This window comes from Eriocheir sinensis, chromosome 2 (assembly GCF_024679095.1).
Source record: "Eriocheir sinensis breed Jianghai 21 chromosome 2, ASM2467909v1, whole genome shotgun sequence".
NCBI lineage: Eukaryota > Metazoa > Arthropoda > Malacostraca > Decapoda > Varunidae > Eriocheir > Eriocheir sinensis.
In genome coordinates, this window is record NC_066510.1 from 18,033,400 (window position 1) to 18,045,941 (window position 12,542).

Genomic DNA, 12,542 nt, shown 5'->3' on the forward strand with positions numbered 1-12,542 from the left:
GAATCCAGGAACGAGGGAGGGAAGGAGGGAGGGGGAAAAGAATGGGGGTGAGGAAGCTGGCTACTCACTCACCCATCCTCCCTTCTCTCTCGCCCTCCCTCCCCAACACCTCCCCTCCACGCCCCCGCCTCCTCGCCTGTCAGTTGTGCAGGGGCTGGCGCGGTGGCGGGAGGTGCAGGTGTGTGGTGCGTCCGCTGGAGTGACCGATTCGAAGTATAACCACTGGAATCTCTGTCGCCTCGAACGATACTCAGCCATTACCTTGATTTCTCTAGGACAGCGAGTTACGAAAAAGTCACTCTCTACTCGTGTATATCTTGTGTGTACTACGGTGTTGGTTGTCACTCGGCTCTGGCTCTGAAGTGTTTCGTGCATAATTGGTGCAAACTGTTGCTTTCCGTGAGTGTTTGTTATCAAGGGAAGCGGCGGTACACTCCGTATTTACAACTTGTGTCCGTTGCTGCGAATCCGCCGTGCAGTGAATCGTGTGTAATCGTTGTACACTTATTTATTTTCCGTAGCTGCTCTGGTTTACTAGTGGACACAGTATGCAGATGATCTTCTTGTGTATGTGTGTGCATGTAACAACGCGTACATGAGTGTCACCACGTGTGCGTAACGCGGCCCCAAGCGACGCATTCAGTGCCGGAAAAGCCCGCGGATCAGTGGATGTGTTGGCCAAGACGGACACACACTCTTACTTCGATCTCGGTGTTGGCCGGAGCCTGGTTATCATACCGCCCTTACCACCGCCACCATGCCGCCCATCTTCAGGAGAGAGGGCCAAGGAGGGTAAGTAATGCTCTCTCTCTCTCTCTCTCTCTCTCTCTCTCTCTCTCTCTCTCTCACACACACACACACACACACAAACACACACACACAACATACGATTCTCTTCCTGTGACATTTCCTGTAACCATGAAAACAGACGAGGAAGAGGAGGGAAGGAATGTTAGATTGCATACATCCCTCCTAGGCTAATGATATTCTCTTGTTCAGCTTTTTTTTTTTTTTCACGTTACAAGCCGACTCGATCAAGCGTTATCAGTGGGCTGGGAGGAGGGATGAAAGGGAAGAAAGAAGTAGAGTGAAGAGATGGCGGTAGTTTTGGTCACGTTCATAAGAAATCCAGATAAAGATAAATAAATAAATGAATGTGGAATATGTGCACAGTCAACTAGGCGTTAACGGGGGGTGGGTGGTGGTGGTGGGTGGGCGGGAGGGGGGCATATGTTTCTGGGCGAAGAAGAAAATAAGAAATATGAAAGGGCACAAATGGAATGAAGATAAGAGTAGCTATATGCCTGGTAGTGGGGACAGTGAGCGTGGCGGTTTTGTTTTGCAAGTTGAAGTAGTCCGCTCGGTATAAAACACACACACACACACACACACACACAGGAGCTGGCTCAAGGTCACATAGCTCGTAAAACTCATCCGCCTCTTGGTCAGTTTAGCCTACCATTCTCTTCGCTTTTCACACAGTGGTCAATCTGAAGAAGCTTTTTTTGCGCAGAGTTGCTATTTTTTTTTAACCACATACGAGGATACCCTTAAATTCAGCCGTCTTTCGGAGTTAGCTTCGGTAGAATATGGTTTGGGGGATGAGCTTGGCCAAGGGAAGGGTGGGCCAAGCTGGGAGGAGTATGATCGGAATGGTAATGCGTATAGTGGGTAAATTAATTATTTGCCATACCTTCGCCGCCCCAACGGTTATGGCTTATAAGGCGGATTTAACAAAAAGAGCAAAACATACAAATAATCGAAAGTAATGTATATTAATACCTCACTCCTGCGTACGCTCGCATAGCGTAGTTGCAAGTTGCAGACTCCTGCGTTCTTATGTTCTTATATATATATATATATATATATATATATATATATATATATATATATATATATAATATATATATATATATATATATATATATATATATATATATATATATATATATATATATATATATATATATATATATATATATATATATATATATATATATATATATATATATATATATATATATATATATATATATATATATATATATATATATATATATATATATATATATATATATATATATATATATATATATATATATATATATATATATATATATATATATATATATATATATATATATATATATATATATATATATATATATATATATATATATATATATATATATATATATATGTATGTATGTATGTCTTGTCATTAAGCCGCGAATTTTGAAAAATCAACCGCCTTAGTGCGAATCGCCATAACTCCATTATTTCTGTGACAGAAATGTTTTTGGTATCAATCGACGGCAAAATGAAAGGGTTTTATTTTTTAATAAGCGAGCGGGCTCTAAAACTGACTCGAAGGGGTAAAAAATCGAATAAATTTTCAAAATACTACTCTGAAAAAAATCTATTTTTGAGTTTACAACCTTGAAACCCACTCATTTTTTTGAGAATTAAAAAAAAAACGTATTTAACAAATACTTTATCCCTACTACTGTGCTTTCCAATATGATGCAAAACATTTCCCTGCTCCCAGTAGTTTCGTCGCTAGAGCTCGAAACGTAAACACTTTTGAGAGCGATTTTGACGAACTCCAGACACTTTGCCGTTTTTGTCTAGTGTGGCAGTGCTATTGCCTCTATAAGGCTGTAATTTGGCATGTAGCCCCTCTTGGCAATGTAGTTTGACCAGCTCGAATGATTGTTTGATAGTTCGATTCCAAGTTTGTCGTCGAACCGTCACACTACAGCCTGTTTTTCGGCCCTTTTGCCGCGATTTGGACACGTCCTAGTATTTTGCTTATAACTTTTTTTATATTTATTGAGTGCTTTCCAATTTTTTTTCTGATTATTAATCTGTATTAATAGAGCTTTCATTTGCCACCAAGCACGCTTCCTAGCTTCAGTAGTTTTTGCTCGAGCTTAACCAGAAATCGCGACGAAAATTCGCTGAATCTGACTCATTTCACGCGCCGGTACGAAAAACCTTCCTGATGCCACAAAAAATAATATATCTGCCTAAAAATTCATATATGAACACTTCAATATGTTGACTATCTTGTATTAAAATCATTTTAAGATATCTATATAAAAAGTTACTATTTTTATATAATCATTTCACTATATAAATCAACCTATATTAAGCGCCTTATTATACATGTTATTTCTTATTTTATTTAGTATTCAAACCTATTTCTTCCCATTTATGAATAATACATTTAATCTGATTTCTTTTGATACCATATATATATATATATATATATATATATATATATATATATATATACGTATATATATATATATATATATATATATATATATATATATATATATATATATGTATGGAAAGGGAGAAATAAATTGATTTGCTTGCATAAATGTGTGGGAGGAGGAGGGGGAGGAGCAGAAAGAGAAAGAGGATGAGGAGGTGATAAATTAGGCTAATAAAATGAGTATTGAACTATCATTATTATTATTATTATTATTATTATTATTATTATTATTATTATTATTATTCCTATTATTGTTATTATTATTATTATTATTATTATTATTATTATTATTATTATTATTATTATTATTATTATTATTATTATTATTATCACAGCTATAGTTATCATATTATTATTATTACTATTATTATTATTATTATTATTATTATTATTATTATTATTATTATTATTATTATTATTATTATTATTATTATTATTATTATCATTATTATTACTTATTATTATTATTATTATTATTATTATTATTATTATTATTATTATTATTATTATTATTATTATCATTATCATTATTATCATTATTATTACCTATTATTACCTATTATTATTATTATTATTATTATTATTATTATTATTATTATTATTGTTATTACCATAATCATTATTTTCACTGCCTCCTCGAAGCGTGTAGGCAGGTGATATTTCGCCAGCTTAACAGGATGTAGCCCTTGCCCTTATCTTGACAACTTCTACAGCCAGAAGCATCCAGTACTTCTGAGGGTGTAGAGGCCGTGGTCCCATGGCCTAACCAGTCCCCTAAAACACTGAAAGAGAGAGAGAGAGAGAGAGAGAGAGAGAGAGAGAGAGAGAGAGAGAGAGAGAGAGAGAACCTCCCGACTGTGCTATTAAACCCTGTCAGTAATCCAGATCATGCTTCCGGTGGCGGGCTGCGGGCGGTCCACTTGTATTCTTCCACATCATCCCGTCCATGTTTTTATCTCTTATTTTCTTTTCAATCATCCATTTACTTACGTTTTCCCTTTTTTTTACTGAGCGGTCACTTCCCTGCTCTGGTTAGCTCTGTAGTGGCCAGGAAAAAATGGGACGTGTTCTCGATTGTCAATGTATCTATGTGTGTGTGTGTGTGTGTGTGTGTGTGTGTGTGTGTGTGTGTGTGTGTGTGGTCCTGTTGCCCTGCCTCCAAATTCATAGTTATTATTATTATTATTATTATTTTTTGGATCTCGTGAATCCTCAACGCTTGGAGCAGGTCTGGATATTGAGAGAGAGAGAGAGAGAGAGAGAGAGAGAGAGAGAGAGAGAGAAGTTGTTATTGTTGTTGTTGTAGTTAGATGCTGTGCTGCGGGTCTTGCCTCGCCGGTCGCCTTACCGGGTGTTGTAGCTCGTTAATTAGAAGCTTCATTCAACATCTGCCGCCGCCGTGACGCTACGCTTCTTGAATGAAAAGCGTGGTGGTCATGGTAGGCGTCTTCCTCCTGTCTATCTACTGTCTTCGTTGTTTGTCTGTCTTTTTTTCTCCCTCGCACTTACCTACTCATCGTCATCATATTTGTCTGTCAACTGCTTCGTACTTGTTTTTGCGCATTTTTTGTCATCGTCGTCATTGTCGTCGTCGTTGTCCTTCTCCTTTTCTCTCCCCTTTTCCTCCTCTTCTGCTTCCACCATCCCTGTGCCCTCCCCCTCCCTCTTGCTCCTTTTCCTCCTCTTCTGCAGCCGCCATCTTTTCCTCCTCCTCCTCCTATAATCATCATTTTCATCCTTATCATCATCATCATCCATTAGTCTTCTTTCTTCTTTCCCCTTTTCCTCATTCTCCTTCTCTCCGTTGCCTCCACCATTTCCTTCTCCTCCTCCTCCTATAATCATCATTTTCATCCTTATCATCATCATCATCCATTAGTCTTCTCTCTTCTTTCCCCTTTTCCTCATTCTCCTTCTCTCCGTTGCCTCCACCATTTCCTCCTCTTCCTCCTACTCCTCTTCCTCCTCGAGTTCCTTCACGATCCACTCCTAGTAATCTTCTGTCTGTTGGAATATTAGGGGACGTGGACTGACCTACACTGATGGAGGGCAGCAGGTTATACACGCCAGAGGTTGATGTGTCTCCTTCACTCCCGCAGAACACTACGGCGATCGTCACTAGTAGGACTCATCCTCGTCCTGATATGGATACTGCGATAGTGACCTTGAAACTGACTGGATATCTAGGCACTATCAAAGTCTTCGGGTGTGACAAAGAAAAATCGCAAGAAAATATTGGAAAGACAAGTTACATATATCCTTCACATCCCAAAAATGTGCAGCCATAAATACTCCGGACCAAGTTTGTGATCAGAAACGGGAAATGTTCGTATAGTATTTTTCATAGTCACTGAAATCAATGTTAATACTAAAGGAGTTTTGCGCCATGGTAACCAACGACGTGAAACTCTAGAAACAGTGCAGGTGTGCGTCCCAGAAAGCCAAGACGGTGGGCGTTGACTTCGTAAGACCCCTGAGAAAAAGACGCCGTGCATAAATAATTTGCTCATTACAACTCCCGCGCGAGAACTTCCTTGCAGCGTAATGGTGGTCACCTAGTTTCCCGTACACTGACTTACCCGAGAAACTACGACTTTACTTCCTGATATTAACACCACTGAGGACGAAAGAGTTCAGAGGATAGATTCTTTCTCTACTCATCACATCTTATCACACAAGCGGAAAGCCTCTCTTAACCTGAATAAGAGAACACATGCAACAAGGGCACTATAACACAAGCAGATTCAACCGTCATCACACACACACACACAGGATAATGCAGGGCTCCGTCATCCTTCTCTCTCCCGACATGCGTCACTTATCTTTTAAAATACGCAAGTCACACACGAACACACTCCTCTCCTTTCCCCTTCCACGTCGCCTCCCCCCCCCCCGTAGCAGTTTCCGGGAAAGACCCTAATAACATCGGAGGCAGCATTGAGTGTGTGAATCGCGGTGTCCTCCACGTTCTAACCTTAAAAATCTCAGTCAGTCCGTGTGAACGAGGGAGGGAGGGAAGGAAGCCGAGTGCGTTAAAGGGAGGTTATTATTATTATTATTATTTTTATTATTATTATTATTATTATTATTATTATTATTATTATCATTATCATTATCATTATTATTATTATTATTATTATTATTATTATTATTATTATTATTGTTGTTGTTGTTGTCTACTACTACTACTACTGCTACTACCACTACTTCTACTACTACTACTACTACTACTACTACTACTACTACTACTACTACTACTGCTACTACCACTACTACTACTACTACTACTACTACTACTACTACTACTACTACTACTACTACTACTACTACTACTACTACTACTACTACTACTACTACTACTACCTGTGTGTCATAAACGGGTCAATGGCTGGGAACGCCTACTCACGGAAACTTATTTCATTTTCACGATAAAACAAGAAATATTAACCGATTTCTATTTTCGCAATTTTACTATATATATATATATATATATATATATATATATATATATATATATATATATATATATATATATATATATATATATATATATATATATATATATATATTTTTTTTTTTTTATCGTAAATTCATTGTTCGGCTTCCTTCTTAAACGTGACCTTGGATTGGCGTGTTGTTGTCGTTGTTGTCGGCGTCGCTCTTTTTGTTCATTATGTTGCTTGTTGTTGTTGGCGGTGGTGGTGGTGGTGGTGATGTTACTGCAGTTGTTGTTGTTGCTATTAATTGATTATGTTACTTATGTTATTTTATTATTATTATTATTATTATTATTATTATTATTATTATTATTATTATTATTATTATTATTATTATTATCATTATTATTATCATTATTATCTCTACTATTGTTCTTGTTGTCGTTATTATTGACATTTACCACGACATTTTCTTCGTCTATAATGTGTGTGTGTGTGTGTGTGTGTGTGTGTGTGTGTGTGTGTGTGTGTGTGTGTGTGTGTGTGTGTGTGTGTGTGTGTGTGTGTGTGTGTGTGTGTGTGTGTGTCCTTTTGTTCACGTTTGATCCTCTGTTTTTCATAGTCATCCAACTTGGAAACAGGAGGGAAAGGAAGGAATTGAAGGAGGGAGAAGGAGGAGAAGGAAGAGGAGGGACCGAAGAAAGGAGGTGGGGAAGAAGGGGCTAAAAAGTTGGGGAAGAGAGTGTAACGTGTATAACTGACGTATGAGAGAGAGAGAGAGAGAGAGAGAGAGAGAGAGAGAAACTGCGTTGAAATGACGAAGTAAAAAAAAATAACTGATCTAGGTAATTGCATTTGAGGAATAAGACCACAGATATATATAAAAAGAAACTCACCTTGTTAAGATTGCTGGAAGAGAAGATAGAAAAGAGCGGATGTGCTTTAGGTAATAAGGCAGCAGCAAGGAAAGGAAGGTTGAGCAAAATCTAAGGAATGCTGAGAAAAAGTGGCCAGAAAAGAGGTCGAGTGGGAAGGAAGGGAAAAGGGGAAAGGAAGAACGAAGGTCATGAGGAGAGTTGCGGGTGGGGCGTAGAGTTGACATAAGAACGGGAATAGTTAGGAAGGAGAGTGTGGGTGGTGGGAGAGGAGTGAGTGTGCGGAAAGGGAGAGGAACTTAGGAGATGGAAGGGAAGATATAGATAGGGTGATAAATATATATGAGAGAGAGAGTGTGTGGGGGGGGTAGATAGGGGATGTGTTGTTGGAGTTTTCCGGAAAATCAGAAATGTTGCTTATTTTGGCGTTACGCACAGGTGGAGGGGAGCTATTCTTGCGCCGAGGACACCACCACCACCACCACCACTATTACCTTCCCCACCCAGTCCACGTCCCCACCAGCACCACCACAAGCACCATTACCGTCCCCATCACTACTATTCTTACCAGCACCATCGCCATCACTACCACACCCACTACGACCACCACCACCACTCTGCTAACACCATTACCACAGCCACCATCATCCCCAGCATATCCACCGCAACCATCGCCATCATCACCTCGCAAACACCATTACCATTACTACCACCACCATCACCACCAACACACTAAATATCAGCTCCACCACTGATATCATCCCTACCATTACCACCACCATCACCACTACCACTTTGTAAATACCAGCGCCATTGTTGCCACCACTACCACCCCCACCACACCACTCCACCACCACCCAGGTATTGTCCGCTCTTTCCGGTAGCGCCTGACATTTTACCGCAACGGCATGCAGTCATTTCCTAGTCAGTCAATGCTAACAGGGAATGCATGACCGACCCGCCTTGATTTTTTGTCTTGTTTATTACTGGTGATCCTTTGCCCTTTGGTTTCACTATTAGACTGGTTTTCGCCATCGTGATGTTCTCCCTCCTCCCCCTCATCATCATCATCATTATCATCATAATCATAATCAACATTATTATGAACGTTATCATCATCATCATCATCATCACCTCATTGTTATCATCATGCTTCGGGAGCACACGGCCTTGGATTACAACGTTCACTACGTACATGTTTTGTTTGTGTCTTTGCTTGTGTTTGGTCGCGGCCGTGACTTTTGTGCTACTCTTTTGTTAATATGAAATGGACGTCACGCCCCTCGTCGAGAGGAAGTTACAGGCAACTTTTTGTTTCGTTATTTGCCTGTCGTCAATGGTATGCAATTGCTTCAAAGTATCACACACACACACACACACACACACACACACACACACACACACACACACACACACACACAATATATATATATATATATATATATATATATATATATATATATATATATATATATATATATATATATATATATATATATATATATACATGATACTATGATGATATGTGAGGAATTTTGTTTCAGAAATTATTCACAATGAATAAAAATGTGAACCAACAAAAATTTTGCAAATTTGTCTTCGGGACCAGCTGAAGCTAGTAATAAAGGGAGATTAAAAAAAAAGTCAAGTGAGATCCCGTTCTGTGCCCTTCCAAAAATGCTAAATTGGAAGTGTAGCAAAAGTAAAGGATGGAACCAGAAAGCCAGAGACTATAACTTTTTGTTTAATCTTTTCTAACTTACCTCATGTGAAGGTATTTTGAAGCACCTGGCTGTCTGTTGATCTGCTGTTCGAGATTAAGTTTATTTCAGATTATTTATTTTACAGTAAAAGAGGCAATAATAAAGGATGCAAATGAAGTTTGCTGTAGCACCAAGAGAACAGTAAAAGTCACCCAAAGAGGGGGTCAGAATCATCAGGAGAGGTGTCTTGATAGTTTCCTTTAAAGCGTTCAAGCTGTAGACGGAAGGTAATACAGACGAGGGACAGCTGTTCCGAATTTTATCAGAGAAAGGGATGAAAGAATGTAGATGCAAATTAACTCGTGTATAAAGGATTTGTACAACATAGGTATAGGTGAGCTTGAGTCGAAAGACGTGCACTGCGGGCATACGAGAAGGGGGAGGAGACATGCAGGCAACAGGCTGAGAAGAGCAGTTAGCATGAAAATAGCGACATAAAATAAATAGAGGCAACGTTGCGGAGGAAATCATGAGGTTGTAGATTGACAGTAAGAGGAAAAGAGCTGGAGAGGCGATAAGCCTTTGACTACTGCATCCAAAACGGAGGCGTGTGTGGAGCCCCGCCTCCCACAAAATAATATGCATACGCCATACAAAGGCGGGCAGGGTCCTTGCATCTAGATAACATATAGGAGGGGGAATCTAACTGGGGAAATTAATTATTATTTTTTTTTTTTTTTGCTTTCATTTTATCTTTTGTTAACTTTGCTGTTTAATTTTTATGTGCAGATTTAACTTAAAAGACACATGGTGAATCTTCACACGTATTCGTCAGTGTGTCGCGTGTTATGTTTGTGTATGTGAGATCATTGTAGGTGTGAGCGCACTTGGAGTAGTAAAATAAAAACATGATAATGCACAGTGTGTAGGGTAACGGTGATTGTCGAGAAAAATCATTGCTTGCTGTAATGAAAACAGGAATGTACCGTATGTAAAACTGTGTGTGTGTGTGTGTGTGTGTGTGTGTGTGTGTGTGTGTGTGTGTGTGTGTGTGTGTGTGTGTGTGTGTGTGTGTGTGTGTGTGTGTGTGTGTGTGTGTGTGTGTGTGTGTGTGTGTGTGTGTGTGTGTATTGTAGCAAAATGCATACTATTGTCTTAGTTAATTTGTAAGACTTTTTTTAATGGAAATTATGACTATTTATCTCGTTTGTATGTTTATGCAAACTTGATTTAGATGAGTAAAACAGTTTAACTGATACATGAATGAACAAACGAATACATAAGCCCTTTTTGGACAGAGTGGATTCAAAGCTCTTGTCCCATCCATTTCCCTCCTCTTAGTGGCAGTGTTCGACCTCTTTAATTCCGCCACAATGTTGCATCTCTTAATATCTTCTATCGATACTTTCATGCTGACTGCTCTTCTGACCTTACTAACTGCATGCCTCCACACCTCCCGCGACCCCGTTACACACGACTTTCTACTCTAGCCCATCCCTCTGCCATCTAAATCCCTTATGGAAGAGTTGACCAGCCTCTTCCTTCCTTCATTCCTTTCACTGATAAACTCTTGGACAGCCTTCTTTTGTCTGTATAGCCTCCTGCCTACGACTTGAACTCTTTCAAGAGAGGAGTATCAGGACACCTCTCCACCTGAAATTAATCTCTTATCTGGCCACTTCTGTAGTTTTGCAGGAGCAGCGATTAGTTTTTTTTTTCTCTATAGCTACATCTCTCTCTTTCTCTCTCTGTCTGTGGCCCTTGAGCTGTTTCATTTACCGTAAAAAAATAATCCGAATAGATAAGTATATTGAAGAAAATAGAATAATGTCAAGATCGATCAAACCAAATAAAAGATGAGTGCAGAAAAATGCCAATAATAAGACCGCATCCAAGAAGCCCAACCGTCAAGCAGCTCTGGCGGGTCCATTGTCCCCGGCAAGGACGAAGACCCTGAGGGACCTCTGGACAGGATGTGAAGGGGAGGAGGAGGAGGAGAAAGAAGAGGAGGAAGAGGAGTTAAAAGAAGAAGAGAAGGAAAAAAAAAATGGAAGAAATAAACGTAGGGTAAGAGAAAAGGAAAGTGAGAGAGGAAGAGAAAAAAAGAAAGATAAAGAAGGAAATATGGAAAAATGGAAAAGAAAAAGAGAAAGGAAGAAAAAGCGGAACGAGAAACGAAAGAAAGATTGGAAAAGAAGGTGAAATAAACAAACTAACAAATAAACAAAGGAAAATGATGATAAAAAAATCAAAATGAAGGTGGAGAAAAAAAGAAAAGTGACTGATTTTCCGCTCCGAGTGATGGACGAAGACACGGTACTTCCGGACGGCTGGCTGCCCCAACCCCTGCATGGCGATCAGCGCGGCAGGGAGCGTGGTTGCGGCGCCGCTCAGCCCGAAACAAAAGGAGAGAACAAGAAGAAAACTACAGAATGGGAGCGACAAGTGTTATGCGGAAGAAGTGTAGCGGTTCCAGTGTTGGCGTGGATAATGTTTTGTGGTTATAGTCTACACACACACACACACACACACACACACACATAAGAACTAAGGAGTCTGGAAGAGGACACACACACACACACACACACACACACACACACACACACACACACACACACACATCTGGCAGCGATTTGCGAGTTTTTTTTCTGCCCTTTGCCAAAAAAACAAACAGATGACTGTGAAATATATATGTAAGGAAAGTATATTTGCAGCTAAGGTAATTTTCCGTAAAGTGATTTTTTTACGTTAATTTTAGGATGGACTGAAATAATATAATTCCATTACCAGATGAAGAAAAAAAATGATGATGTGGTTCAGAGCTCATAATCTCCAGCAAACCATGAGAAGGGCTGGGGATTTGTCTTTAGGTGCTAAGAAATGTCTGGGAAAAATGAAAATAAAGGGACAGTTTTTCCTTGTTGTTTTTATGAAGATGCAGGCAGGCAAACAAGCACGCAGATTTTAAAGGAGGGAAGGAGGAAGGAAGGGAAAGAGAAGAGAGAGAGGGTGGCAAAGGAGGGAGTGAGGTGTTTGGGTTCGGCTGTCTGACTGTGATAGGCTGATGGCACGCTGTTGGTCGAGACGATCAGACGGGGCAGGTGCACCGGGCGTGACGTGTGTGTCGCGGGGTGAAGGTTACTTGTAGGCCAGCCAGTGTCAGAGTAATGCTTTCTGGCAGTGATTCTGAACTACCACTACACTCACCTCACCACACATTGCCTACTGCTTTATTGTCGGTCTC

The 12,542-nt window shown here is 39.6% G+C and overlaps 1 protein-coding gene across 1 annotated transcript in view; it reads left to right on the forward strand.

Moving 5' to 3' along the window:
- The first annotated feature begins 611 nt into the window (after nucleotides 1-611).
- LOC127000583 (long-chain-fatty-acid--CoA ligase ACSBG2-like) overlaps nucleotides 612-12,542 on the forward strand; it is a 69,077-nt gene continuing 57,146 nt past the window's right edge. Inside the window, exon 1 of the mRNA XM_050864476.1 lies at nucleotides 612-792. Coding sequence (XP_050720433.1) covers nucleotides 758-792 — 35 coding nt within the window. The 5' untranslated portion in view covers nucleotides 612-757. The remainder of the gene's footprint in view (nucleotides 793-12,542) is intronic.